Here is a 14,083-nt window from a genome sequence, read left to right on the forward strand (position 1 = left end):
GGTCTCTCGGCCCTTCTCTGCCAGAGCAGCCCATGGCACGTGTGCAGAGGACGTAGAGGGTGGTGCTGACTTCTGCGTGGGGACTTACCAGGGCCAGGCCCATGTGGGTTGTGTCCCTGCCCAGTCTGGCTAGCGTGGGCTGGACTAGTGGATACTGTCAAGGTCGCCGCTGAGGGACAGTGAGCCTCTCTGGCAGGCTGGAAGAGGGAGGTCCCTGCAGATCCACAGCTGCACTCTGAGGAGAACCTGACCAGTGGAATGGACAGAGGACACTGGCAGCCTCCCGAATGAGGCTCTGAGCAGGTCTGGCCTTGTTTGCTCTGGCCTTCAGCCAAGGGACTCTCAGAGACCCACTGTGGCGCTTCCTGGAAAGCTTCAGGCTGTGTGGACCTCTGCAGAAGAGAGCCTTGGAGGTCAGGGAGGAGAGAGGACAGACTCCACCGGGGCCCCAGCCATGGTCGTCACTCAGCTCAGCCTTGAGTTCCGCTTTCAGGGCAAGAAGCTTCGAGGCTTCAGCTGTGAGCTCACCCGCTCCCCTCATGGGGTCCTCCCTGAGTCTGTCCTCACCACCACCTGCCAGGTTGCTATACCTATACTGTTGTCCGGCCTGGGCATGATGACAGCCGGCTTGGTGATGAACACTGTCCAAGTACGTACAGGGCTACAAGGGAGAGGGAACAGACAGGGTGGAGGGCAGGAACCAGGGTGCTCCCTGGGGGTGGCAGGTCCAAGCTGGGGTCTAGCAGCAGCTGTGCTGGTGAGAAGGTACCTCGGGCTCCCAGCACCTTAACAGTCACAGCGATGACACTTGATAGCCCTCACAGGCAGCTTGTGTGAACCCACAGCAGCCTCTGCTGTCTGCCACCGAGTGTGAGCTTATTATTAAGTGGCCAAGGCCACTACTCAGTACAGAAGTCTTTAGTGCCTTGCTGCCTCAGTTTCCCCTTTTGTAAATCAGGAATAACGAGAGCACCTGCCTCTCTGAGTTCTGAGGAACAGGTTATAAGCAGCAAGGAACCTGCTGATCTCTGTGGTCGGGGTGATAGGCAAAGCTGAATGACAGACCTACCTCTCCAGAGTCCCCCCACCCCATAGCTCCTTGAGGGAGGGGAAGGCAGGACATGGGAGTCCCATATGCCCCCAGATCTCCCCATAAGGTGGCACTTTCCATGTGGTTTAGGATTTGCTGAGTCTGGTTTAGGATACACTGTTGTTGAGTGGATTCCACTGTCTGTCACCTCTGGCCTCTGTTACGGAGCATTAAGTGTTGCATTAGGAAAACTAGACAGAGTGTCAGTCATGGAGGAAAGATGCCCATCAGAAGTTGTCATGGTTCTGGGAGCTGGAAGTCTGAGATGAAGAGTTGGCGGGGTTGGTGTGGTCATCCTCCTTGATGTGCTTCACAAGTTGTCCCTCTCTGCAGGACTGCCCCCTAACTTTGCTTGAGAGATAACAGTCATGGCGGACTAGAGCTTGCCCACCCAATGACCTCCTTCACTCAGCCCCCCCTCTCCCCACTTTCTGTCTCTAGACACTTGCATCTGAAGATCCTGGGAGTTAGGGTTGCAGTCCATGAATTTGGTGATTGCCAAAGTTATTTTCAATATGTATATATATGCACAAATGTGTACAATTATATAATAACGCTGCTGTTAGTTCTTTTTAAATTTAACTTGTGTGTGGTCGTGGTGCTGGAGATGGAATCATGCCCAGCGTGCACCATACCACTGAGTTCTACCACAGCCCCAATGCTGTTGGAGGGAGTGTCAGTAACTCCAGGGCACTTGGTTTTTGCGTGTTTACCTCAGAGAACGGGGCACGGGGTCTTCAGAATGCTGGGATCAGTCTGTTCCTAGAGAGTTTGTGCAACCTGTTTCTGTGGTGTCCTCTGCCCCCTACCTGAGGCTGCCATGCATGCTAATCCTCAGAGACCCAGCTTTGCCAGACTGCATAGCGTGAGCTCATCCATCCCTGGCCTGCTATGCACTCCCTCCTCTCAACGCCTCAGTTGCTGTAGGCTCCCAGAAGGCTAGCTTGTCAGTCAGGTCTGGGCAGCTGGTGGAGGTGGTGTGAGGCAGCTGTAGGAAGGAGAGGTAGCTTCATTCTCCTGCAGGTCAGGGAATCTCCAGAGGGAACAGGACAGGGCCATCTGAGTGGGCCTTGGAGAACAATGTGGCCATCTCCACACTGGGAAGAAGTGAACTCCAGGCAGAGACATGGGATCTTTGAATGTATGGGTGGCTTGTGTCCTGAGTGTAGACACTGCTAGCTGTGAGGACCTCTGTCCACTCCACCCTGGAGGTGAAGTTTACATGGAGGGCAAAGGGGCTTGGTTATTTGTTTATAGAGTGAGTGTTGCCTCTGGATTATTAGCATAGCCATGAGCAAACTGTGTGATTGGTGCATATTGCATGGTGAAATGCAGGAGGGGACACCAGTCTAACCACTGCCTCGACATGCTGTCTAGAAGGGCCCTCTCTCTGACAGCCTGTACTGGTGTTTGGCTGTACATGCAGTGTGGTGTGCCAGCCACATTCTTGAACAAGTTTAATGACCGGAGTTGGGTGTATACTCAGGCGTGGGGTTGGCAGTACAGGGTCAGAAGTAACTGGGTGACGTGATTATATTTATGTCACAAAGCTCAGCCCTGGCAGCAATGTCAACAATGTGGGAGAGGAGAGAGCAAGGGAGGCTCTCTCCCAGTACCACAGGCTCCCTCACCCTCCCATGCACACTCCTACCCTACCCGTGTCAGGACAGATATCTTTAATGTGTTTGAGAGACCAGTAACAATTTAAAAGTTAGGATGGCTTGAAGTCAGATTGGGGAGGACAAGGGGTTAAATCCTGGTGGGCAGAACAGGCAGTGGGAGGGAGAGGAGATAGGCCCTGGGGAAAGACAGGAGTCTAGAGATGGTGAGTTGAAGTTCCAGTATGGTCAGCTTACAGACTGGTGGGTGGGGTCCTGGCTGTGTCAAATAGCCCAGGGCATCAGTCAGACCAAAGTGACATCAAGGACACATCAAGCCTGGATAAAGAGCCATTTCAGATCTGGGTGATCAGGACATCAACATTATCCCCTTCGTCATCTGCCTTAGTCTGCCAGGGCTGTGGTAGAGCACCTGAGGCCAGGCAGTGTACCCTACAGAAGCAGAGATTGTCACGGCTCTGGCTCTAGGGGTTAGAAGTCTGAGCTATCAGGTGTTGGCAGTGTTGACATCCTAAGCCAGCAATGCCATTTTTCCCCTGTGCTCGGTAAGATCACCTCTCTTTGCATATCTATGCCCTAACTTTTGCTTGTGAGCTACCAGTCTTGTACCCACCTATGACCTTCTTAACTCAGCTCCTCTTTAAGGACCCTATTTCTAAGCACTGTGTCGTTCCAGCTGCAGCCTGCCAATTTGGGGGACATACTTTAGCTAGCCTGTGTTGACATTGTCCCAGCTCATCTTCCTTCTTGTCTTGTGATTCCTGACAAGCTCAGTCAGTGGCTTAATTCTCATGACCAGGGCTGCGGATATTGTCCCAGGATAGAGCACTTCCCTAGCTCATGCAAGGCCCTGGGTCCCATCTCCAGCTCCGTCAGTCAGTTTCATGGCCAGAACTGGCTCAGCCCTAACCCAAGGTAGCAGCGGCAGCAAGGATCTGGGAACATGGAGTCAAGTCTCTCTTCCACCCTCATGAGACATGGAACTGTAGGGAAGGTGGGCTGGGTGTTGGAAGTAACTCAAGCCTTGAAAGAGAGATGCTATAAAGAGAAAGGAGAATCAGAAGTGTGAATGGGTCAGGAGAAGGAAGTGGGGGGGGGGGGGAACCACGATGGAGTCATTAGGGAGACTAGCAGGGAGCCGGAGCAGCATCACAGGACAGAGAACAAGTTCCAAGGCAGGTCTCCTCAAGCTGTTGTAAACACTGTGTCGTTAGGGCTGCAGCCTGCCAATTTAGCTAGCCTGTGTTCTACAGGGGTGAGGGCAGCAGAGAGAGCTGGAATCACCCATTGACACATTCAGGAAGAGACTATTGTAGCCAAGCCTGCACAGTACCGAGCTGTGATACACCACTAAGCTGTGATGAGGAGGAGCTGTGATATACCACTAAGCCGTGATGAGGAGGACGGGAACTTGGTCAGGCATCGCTGGCACTGAGATAGGGGAGAGTTGAAGGAGGAGAGACAGAGTTTGTTCTGATGTGGGGCTATTAGATGCTTGGCCTTGTGTGTGGCCGGGCGAGTGTGCACCAGGCTGTGGGGGAGGCAGAGGGTAGTGGGTGAGGGCTGGAGCCCAGGACATGCTAGGAGAGGACAGGGTGTGCCAGACAGCCCTGGCCAGGGGTAGGAGTGTGTGTGTGATGGTGTGGGTGGTGTGTGCCTGAGGGGTGTGCAGGGCTGATAGGCAACTCTGCACAGACCTGAGGCCCCTGCTGCAGAGCACGGGGAGGCAGTAGCTGGACTGATAAGGAGGGGCCCCTGCAGGTGGGCCTCTGCCTCCAACGTAGTTCTTCATCTGAGAGCAGGAAATAGTGTGTATTTCTTAGAGGGCTAAAGTCTGTATTGTGAAAGTTCCAAACAAAGGGATAAGTGTGGTCAAATGCAAAAATATCATTTTCGAGAGGGAATCCACATTATGAACAGGGTAAAATGTTCAGACATGGCGCTAAAAAGCAATGCGTGTCAAGACTACATTTTGCGCCTACCCAGTGGAGAAATATAAAGACTTGTATAGAGCCTCTGACTAGTCTTTCTCCGTCATGCCTCCAAGGCACTGTTGCTGTGGGTGACTCCTGCTTTCCCCAGAGGTGATACGTGTTTGTGCCTCTTTAGCTACTCTTTCCTGGGGAAATTGGGGACTAAGCCTAGGGCCCCCTTCAGAAAAGAAGGAATTTGTCTTTAGGCCTAAAATCCCACAACCTTAAGATCTTAATCTGTTGAGGTCCTACTTAAATCAGATCTGCAGGTGTTTAGCAGTCGGGGCAGGGGGGTGCATCACACAAACACCTCCTTTCTTTCCCAGCTTTCTCCACACATCCTGGCTACTCTGCCTTTTCAGGTGTTATTGTTTGTATGTTTGCGTGAGACTGGGGTCTCCACCCAGCAGACTTTACTGTTTTGGAAAGCCCAGGCTCTGGCAGGGTGCTGGGTGGAGCCCGAGAAACTGTGTCAAAGTTAGTTTACCAGTTAGTTTACCAGAGTTTCTCTAGGACTCCCAAATTAGGAGAAATAACTGAATTGGTGACTCAACCCAATGTCTACAAAACTGTTGCTGCACACTGGCACATTCTCAGGCTGCACTGGGCCAGACCACTGGCCTCCAGTCTAGCCCTGCCTTTTCCCGGCCTCTGAGGATAGGAGGCAGGAGGGAGCTCTGCTGATTTGGTTAATGATATTTAAAACATCCTGTACTGTGCTTCACTTAAAACAGTTTAGGCTAGTTATGGGACAGCACACACCTTTAATCCCAGTACTCAGAGGGTAGAGGGCAGGCAGATCTCTGTGAGTTCAAAGCCAGCCTAGTCTACAGAGTGAGTGCCAGGATACCCTGGGCAATGTAGAGAGACCCTGTCTCAAAATAAGACATTTACAACACGGCTCAGTCTTCCAGGTTGATTCACAGGGCGTGCAAGGTCACTGACTGAAGGTTCTCTGCAGACATCTGCAGAGCTGTGCCAGCACTTTGGCCTCATCTCCTTCTGCCTTCTCTTCCAGCACTGGCCAGTGTTCAAAGATGTTAAAGACCTGCTGACGTTGGTGCCGCCCCTCGTTGGTCTGAAGGGAAACCTGGAAATGACGCTGGCGTCTCGACTCTCCACATCTGTAAGTGGCAGTTGGATGTCTCAGGTCACTTGCAATTTGGGGACAGGATGTTCCCTTCACTTAGCCCCTCTCAGTGGTTTGCTTGGGGACTAGAGTCTCCACCCACACGGGCGTTGCTGGCCTTTGGTGTCTCAAAGGCTGTCCCTGTCTCCTCTCCCAGCTTTTTGTACTGCTTTTTTTCCAATTGCCACCCTGAGGTGCTGAGGGACCAGCATAGTGCCCAAGCGCCTTCACTCTGACTTTCTGTGTCCCTGTTCCCCAGAGTCTGCATGCTGCCGCCTGGACTCTAGGTCATACTCCCCACTCCCTGGCACATACACATGAATGCTTCAGTGAGCAGTACGGCTTCAAAGGAGGATTCTGAGGCTGGGAACAAGAAGGGGCTCTTGGTCGCCCATTAACCAGCTCTTTTCTTATACCCCTCCCATCCCCTGTCATTGTGGCTGTCTGCACTTGGCTCTGTAGCCAACACAGGTCCTACCCAAGCCAGCTCTTCTCCCCTCCTCCAGGCATCCCCGGGGGTTGTGTTGTTACCCTCCTGTTAATGTAGAGGGCATTCCTTTCTCCAGTGGCCACTGGCATCGTGCACATGAAAAGGAGAGTAGTGTGTTCAAGGTATATTGTTCACAGGCCTGAGAAAAAGAATCCCAAAACTGATGAAGAAGGGGCAGAGATGGACACCTGCTGTGTGCATCACTCACTGTGGAATGTCAGCCGCTCCAACCATAGTTACATAGTGCTGTTTCTCCACAAAAGACGCCAGGCCAGGAACTGAAGAGATGGCTTGGTGCTCTTCCAGAAAACCTCAGAGAACCCCTTAGAGGATCTGGGCTTGGTTTCTGGCATCCATAGAAACTCACAAGCGTCTGTGACCCAGGTCCCAGGGAACCTGACCCTCTCTTCTGGCCGTCACTACATAGACACAGTGCGCAGACGTAGCACAGGCAAAACAGTCATACACAGAAAGTTAAAATAATTTTAATTACTTGGTGTGGCGGCGGGGTTGGGGGTGGGGGTGGTGTCTAGGTCAATTCATAAAAGGTTGGAGAGCTGACTCACCAGTTAGGAGAGCACACTGCTCTTGCAGAGAACCCGGATTTAGTTCCAGGCACCCACAGTGGGCAGCTCACAACTTCCAGTAACCAGCTCCAGGGAATCTGACTCCTCAGGCATTTATACTCACATGTGCACATACTTAAACACACACACACACACACACACACAGAGGCAAAAAGGAAATCAATGCTAAAGGCGGGAGGTAGGTCACTGTCTAGAAAGCTTACTGGCATAATCTGTTCTGATTTGTTTCCTGAGAGAGGCTGGCTATGTCCAGAAGGACTGGCATCTCCAGATCAACCAATGACGCTGCTGCCCTTATCTCTGTGTGCTAGGCCAACACTGGGCAAATCGATGACCGCCAGGAAAGGTACAAAATCATCAGCAGCAACCTCGCTGTGGTTCAGGTGAGTCTTGGAGCATCCCCTCAATGCTTCTCCATGCCCTGTGGATCTGTGGTAGGAAGAGGGAGGCTGTGTGAACCTGGTCCCTGTACTCTGGACTGACTTTGGAGGACAGGTGTCCATATGGCCACCCATCTATGCAACAGACCGTATCTGAAGCACAGTGAAGGGCATCGCAGGGAGCCACCATACCTGCCCAGAGATGCCTTTAGGTCTGTGGTCCCTGCAGCTTCCCCACTGCCAGCTTTGTAAGCCAAATTCTTGGTGGCTGAGTGTACTCAGTGTTAGTCATGCCCTGCGTTTGCCTAGTGGGCTTCTTCCCACGTGTACACCAGCATCTTGTTTCCCTGGGTCACCCCGGTGCTCCCTAGATGGACACATCCCACCTTTGCTTTCTTCCTGTGACCTCACTTAATCTTCCCGGGACCTAATGGATCATTCCTGCCTGGAAAAATCCCCCATCAGTCCTGCCCCTGCTGCTTAACCTGTCCTATCCCAGTCTTTGACAGAGACCTTCATTCCCCTCTTACACCACAACTCATCCTGCCAGGCTCTTTGTGGGCTCAGTTCTGTTTAGGCCCTTTTTACAGTGAACTAAAGCCATGGGGCCCAAGGCAGAAATAGATGAAGACAAGGTAGGCTCAGGCAAGAAGGAAGGCTGGGCATACAGCTTCTCTTAGGTACTGTAGTCCAGGATCTAATGAGCTTCTCTGGGACAGGCAGCCTCTGGTGGCACAAGGGATGTGGACTGAGTTCAGACTCTAGATCATTTGTCAACTGGGCATCCCTGGCTGGGCTGTGTGTGTGTCCTTGTCCATTAGTGACACCTATTCTTCCTGTCGTCCAGGTCAGAATATTGACCTCTCCCAGAGACAACCCCCAAATAGCAAGTTAGAATGGGCTCATGATCCTCTCTCTCCTTACACTTGGTTCTTCAGAAGGTACCTGGTCCACTGTGGTGGAGGAGTGCTACCTGTGGCACCCCTTGCATCACAGTCAGGTTTCATTGTTGTGACAAACACCATGACCAAAAGTAACTTTGAGGAAGAAAAGATTTATTTCATCTTACAGTTTATAATCCAATCACTGAGGGAAAGTCAGGACAGGGAAAGTCAGGCAGGAAGCTAGAGGAAAGAACCGAAGCAGAGATCATGGGAAAGCGCTGCCTACTGGCTTGCCCAGCCCGATTTCTTATCCAGTCCAGGACTGTTCCAGGTGTGACACTGCATAGTGGGCTGGGTCCTCCCACATCAGTCATTAGCAAAGGAAATGCCTCAGACTTGCCTGCAGGCTGGTCTGATGGAGGCATTTCCTCAGCTGAGGTTCCTGCCTTAGTCACTGTCCACTGCCATGAAAAGCCACCACGATGAAGGCAGATCTTATGAGAGAAAGCATTTACTTGGGGCTTGCAACCTCTCCTCTCAGGTACAGTGTGTGTGCCACCCTCCAGCTGGCTCTCTTTTGGGTACCATGGATGTGCTGCCCACCCTAACTGTCCAGCCTAACTGTCCAGGCATTTCAGAGGCTCGGTCCAGTATCATCATGGCAGGGGGCATGGTGGCACACAGGCAGACGTGGTGCTGGAGAAGCAGCTGAGAGCTACATCCTGGTCTGCAGGCAGAGAGAGAGTGAGACAGAGAGAGATAGAGATAGAGACAGAGAGACAGAGAGAGAGACAGAGACAGAGACAGAGACAGAGAGAACTGGGCCTGGTGTGGGCTTTTAAAACCTCAAAGCCCACCACCCCCAGGGGCTCACCTCCTCCAACGAGGTCTCCAAATCCTTGTAATCTTGTCAGTTACCTATCCTGGTGACTAAGCCCAGGGTTCTCAAACCACTACAGTTCCTTTGCCTATTTGACTTCTGCTTGTGTCAAGTTGACAAAAATACAAAACAAAACAAAACAAAACAAAACAAAACAAAAAAACAACAACAGCCTCACCAGGACCCCAGCCCCCAACTGGCTCTGCTTTGCTTCCTGGCTATGAGGGAGAACTGTTTCGCATCCTCTGTGAATCTGCTGTACCTCAGGCTCAGAGCAGTGGGGTCACCTGACTATAAACTGATCTCCCTCACACTGTGAACTGAAACAAACATCCTCTGTTTCTAAGTTGATTCTCTCAAGAATTTTGTTACAACTGATGGAAAGTGAGCTATCATTTGGCCATTTCCCCCTGAGGACTGGTCCTTTCCACCTGACCAGGAGACCACCCTCTCCTCCTAAGTCTCACATCCCATCACTATGAAGACCCTCACTCTGAGTTGCATTTGAATCAAGCCCTGCTTCTCCTCCTTCCCAGCCCATGCCTGTAAACCTGTTCACCTTGCAACTGCTTACTATCTACAGTGTGTGCATACATGTGCATGTCGTGTGTGTGTGTGTGTGTGTGTGTGTGTGTGTGTGTGTGTGGCCCTTCAGCCCTCTCTTCCTCTTGGGTACAGTGTGTGTGGCCCTTCAGTCCCTTCTCTTTCTCTGGTAAAGTGTGTGTACACCCTCTCTTTTAGCCCTCTCTCTGTTGGGTACAGTGGATGTGCCTCCTACCCTACTGTTGTGGTCCAGGCCTGTCTTAGCATCTCTTGCCCTCAGTGTTTGGGCAAGTCTTGTGGGCCTGTGACTGAATAGCTGAGAGATTAAAGCAGAACTCAGATCCACAACAGGAGGTCGGGGGCGGGGAGGGGGAGGGTGACAAAGGCCCAGCACCGCACTCCTGTCTCTCTAGAACCTTCCATTACCTTGAGCATCAGGGCTTATGAAGCCTGACTTAAATTATGTACTCTCTCAGATTTAACTTACTTCTCCCTTTTTGAATGGGTTTAACTTTGGTCACAAGTTGTTGGGTAAATTTTATAGTTGGACTTCTAAAAAGACTTCAACTTGTACTGCCACTTAAATGTGAAACCAATGGTGAGACTTTTCAGTAATTTTAAAATTATTTGACAATTTCTCACATGTTCAGTGTACCTTGATCATATCCACTCTCCTCCCACCCACACCTTCCTGACCCCACCCACACATGCCCTCCTCCTTCAAGTCTTCCCCCTTTTTTGTGGCAAACCACTGAATCCAATTAGTGATGCTTGCTTGAATATTGACTGACCAAGGGCAGGTGCCCCCAGCTGCAGTGAGCTCATGAGCGCAGTGGCCATGTCATCCAGAAGACAGCGCTTCACCGCCCTCATCCTGACCTGCTGTGGATGTCAGTGTTGGAGAGGGCTGATCATTAAATAGTCATTTATTCTCAGCATGAAAACTTTTTTTTTTTAACTTTTAATTGTATGTATGTGTATAGCTGTTTGGTCTGCATGTAAACATGTATATTATATGCATGTCTGGTGTCCATGGAGGCCAGAAGAGGGCATCAGGTTCTCTGGGAGTTACAGACTGTTGAGAACCCCATAAGGGTGCTGGGAATCAAACCTGGGTCCTCTGCAGGAGCACAATTGCTCTTAACTATCTCTGCAGGCAACATCCTCCCATCCCAGTGTGAAATTATGTAACTTCTCATTTGGGGATGGGGACTTCCCAGCATGACTGAGGGCAGCCTCACGCGGAGGAAGGCAGGGCCACCCTGCATCCTGTGCAAGCCTCTCACTCCCTTTTGCTCTGTCTCGGATACCATACCCTGGGTTCTTCCTAGTCTTTGTTTGCTAGGTGATACTGGCATGGCTACATTCTCTTTTACATCAAGGCTTATTATTGTTGTCTGTCTGTCTGTCTGACTGACTGACTGTTATAAGTGCTGCGACTGAAACCCAAAATCTCACATGAACTTGATAAGCATTCTGTCACTGAACCATGTCCCCAGCTGTTTGTGGCCTTCTGACCAGTTTTAAGCTTAGATTTTTTTTCCTCTGGGAAAAAGAAAAACATCCCACCAAATACCCAGGTGGTTGAGCATTAACTGGTACCAGCGTGGAAGTGGCTGTATCATGGTCTGCTCCATTACTTTACCAGAACAGAACTTCCCCTTCAAAACTATGCGAGCCCTACCCCACCATGCATATGCCCACAGAAAACAATGCCTGGTACACACGGAGATCTTTTCTGTGCATCCCACCCTGTAACTTGTGTTTCCCCTGTGATGACGTAGACTCACTGAGCAGCATGGTTAGAGCAGTGAGTGAACAAACAGGCACTCTCGTCTATTACATTGTTACCCCAACTCTGTTCACACACGCACATGCTTCTCTAGAGAAGATGCTAGGTCTCGACCCCACCCCCAACCCCCATTCTAGTCTTTATCCGCATCAGTGAATAAGGGAGCCAACTCAAGCCAGGTAGTGGTGGCACATGCCTTTAATCCCAGCACTTGGGAGGCAGAGGCAGGCGGATTTCTGAGTTTGAGGCCAGCCTGGTCTACAGAGTGAGTTCTAGGACAGCCAAGGGTACGCAGAGAAACTCTGTCTTGAAAACAAAACAAAACAAAACAAAGCAAAAACAAAAACAAAAAAACAACAACAAAAGGGAGCCAACTCACATATGCCTGCCAGTGAATTTCTTCTGTTACCAACTTCTTAGTGTCAGGCTTACCTATGTGAGTCTGTTTTTCATCACTGTGATGAAATACCCGAGACAGTACATTTATATGGAGGGAAGGTTTGCTTGGATCACCGTTTCCTAGATTCCTTTTGCCACTGGGGCCATGGAGATGCATTGATAGAGCAAAGCTGCTTGCCTCGTGGTGTCTAAGAAGCAAATTAGAATGAGGGGAGGGGACACTCTCCCAAAGACTTAAGATTTCCCAGGAAACTCCGCCTCTTAATGGTCCACATGCCTTCCTATAACTGAAGACCAGACTTAAAGCGTGGACATTCTGAATTCAAGCTAACAGCACAAGGCCTGAAGGATAGAGAACAGGCCTCCCAGTTATTTCCTGTTCATTAGCCGTGTGTGATCAGCACTGGGTGCTGGGCTGTATCCTCAGTGCCAGACACCAAGGATCCCAGCACCTGGTAACATGCTTCATATCGGATTCTACTTAGAATCTTCTTGAAAACTAGAAGTACTGCTGTATATAATGCCAGGGTATCTTCATCATAAACTTTGTTTATAATATACTATATATAGATACTTTTTTTTTCAGTATTGGCAGTTGAATCACGTGCATCTAGGCAGGTGCTCTAGCAGCCGTATCTCCTGCTTTTATTTATTTACTTTATATTTTGAGACGAGGGCTTGCTCAGTTGCCCAGGCTGGCTTTGAACTCACTATGTGGCCCAGGCAGGCCTTGGACTGTGAAACCTCAGTTTCACCTCAGTCTCCATAGCAGCAGGTACGATAGCGGCATGCCTGGCTTTGCACTTCTCTTTATGGGTTCCATGCCGTATCTTTAAAAGAAGGCCTTTGCTGGTCAGAGATATTTTTAAACATTTACTTAGTTCGTGCTAGACCTCATGTAGAATAGCCGACCTTGACATCTCGATCCTCCTGCTGTGGGCTCTAACTGTGGGAACAGGCATGCGCAACCATGCCTGGCTGCAAAAATCATGAGCGTTCTATCACATATCCCTTCATTTCACACCATGGGTTTAGTTTAAGGGTGTAAAGCGGAGTGGGGGTGCACCTTCTTCCTGGCCATAGTCCTTCAGTTTCCTGTGCTCTGGTTACTTGGTATTCACTCACTGAGGTCATATATCCAGGACACACCTTCTTCAGCCCTTCTTCACTAGCCTTGATTCACAGAGCCCTTTCCTGTGCTCACTTTCTGCGATCTCTCCTGGCTCATGGCTCCATATGTCTCTCTCTGGCAGTGACAGGCTGCTCTTGCCTCTCCAGCTTCACGGTATATTTTGACTCATATTTTACAATGTATTTGATATATTTTGACTCATATTTTACAATGTATCTGATATATACCAGTAATCCCCTCCCCTGGACCTCCTTCCAGTAAATTGCCTTGGCTCTGCACCTGTGGTCACTCATCTCCGTGGCCTCTGGAGCGAGTCATCAGACATCATGAGAAATCCTGTGGGGACTCTGCTTGGCATACATTCGTTGACCTGGGACTTTTGTTGTGCTCACCGCACAAGCACCAGACCTGAGTTCGATCCCCAGAGCCCATGTAAAAAGCCCAGTGTGGTGCTGTGCACCTGCAGTCCCAGCACTGGGGGGAAGAGACAGGGAGATGCCTGGGGCTTGCTGGCCAGCCAGGCTTATGTGAAAACAGCCCCAAGTCCGTGTCTCAAAAAGTAAGAAGTGGGCTCGAGAGATGGCTCAGAGGTTAAGAGCACTGGCTGCTCTTCCAGAGGTCCTGAGTTCAGTTGCCAGCAACCACATCTCATTTTTTTTTAATGAGATCTGGTGCCCTCTTCTGGCCTGCATCTGAACATGCAGGCAAAATACTGTCTATATTATAAATAAATCTTAAAAAAAAAAAGTGAGATAGAGAAAGAGAGAGAGAGAGAGAGAGAGAGAAAGAAGAAGAAGAAGAAGAAGAAGAAGAAGAAGAAAAGAAGAAGAAGAAGAAGAAGAAGAAGAAGAAGAAGAAGAAGAAGAAGAAGAAGAAGAAGAAGAAGAAGAAGAAGAAGAAGAAGAAGAAGTGGGAGCCATAAGATGGCTCAGTTGGTAAAGGCACTTACTAGCTGCCAAGCCTGACTACCTAAATTCAATCCCTGGAGCCCACATGGTGGAAGGAAAGAACCAGCTCCACATGTTATCCTCTGACCTTTACATATGAACATATACATGCATGCCTGTACACGTACACACACACACACACACATGCACTCACATGCACACACACACATGCACTCACATGCACACACACACACACATGCACACACACATGCACTCACATGCACACACACACGCACAC

General features: G+C 50.1%; 1 protein-coding gene across 7 annotated transcripts in view; it reads left to right on the forward strand.

Annotated features, from left to right (window-relative positions):
- The window catches only part of Slc41a3 (solute carrier family 41 member 3), a 48,949-nt gene that overhangs the window by 18,089 nt on the left and 16,777 nt on the right, over nucleotides 1–14,083 (forward strand). For 6 of the 7 annotated variants that reach the window (XM_031382568.1, XM_031382569.1, XM_031382566.1 and 3 more), the window contains 2 exons: nucleotides 5,701–5,808; nucleotides 7,200–7,271. In XM_031382568.1, coding sequence (XP_031238428.1) covers nucleotides 5,701–5,808; nucleotides 7,200–7,271 — 180 coding nt within the window. Of the gene's footprint in view, nucleotides 1–66; nucleotides 650–5,700; nucleotides 5,809–7,199; nucleotides 7,272–14,083 lie in introns of those variants that run through there. The other variant, XM_031382571.1, reaches the window with a different exon arrangement.

The sequence above is a fragment of the Mastomys coucha genome, unplaced genomic scaffold, assembly GCF_008632895.1.
Source record: "Mastomys coucha isolate ucsf_1 unplaced genomic scaffold, UCSF_Mcou_1 pScaffold20, whole genome shotgun sequence".
In the NCBI taxonomy this organism is placed as follows: domain Eukaryota; kingdom Metazoa; phylum Chordata; class Mammalia; order Rodentia; family Muridae; genus Mastomys; species Mastomys coucha.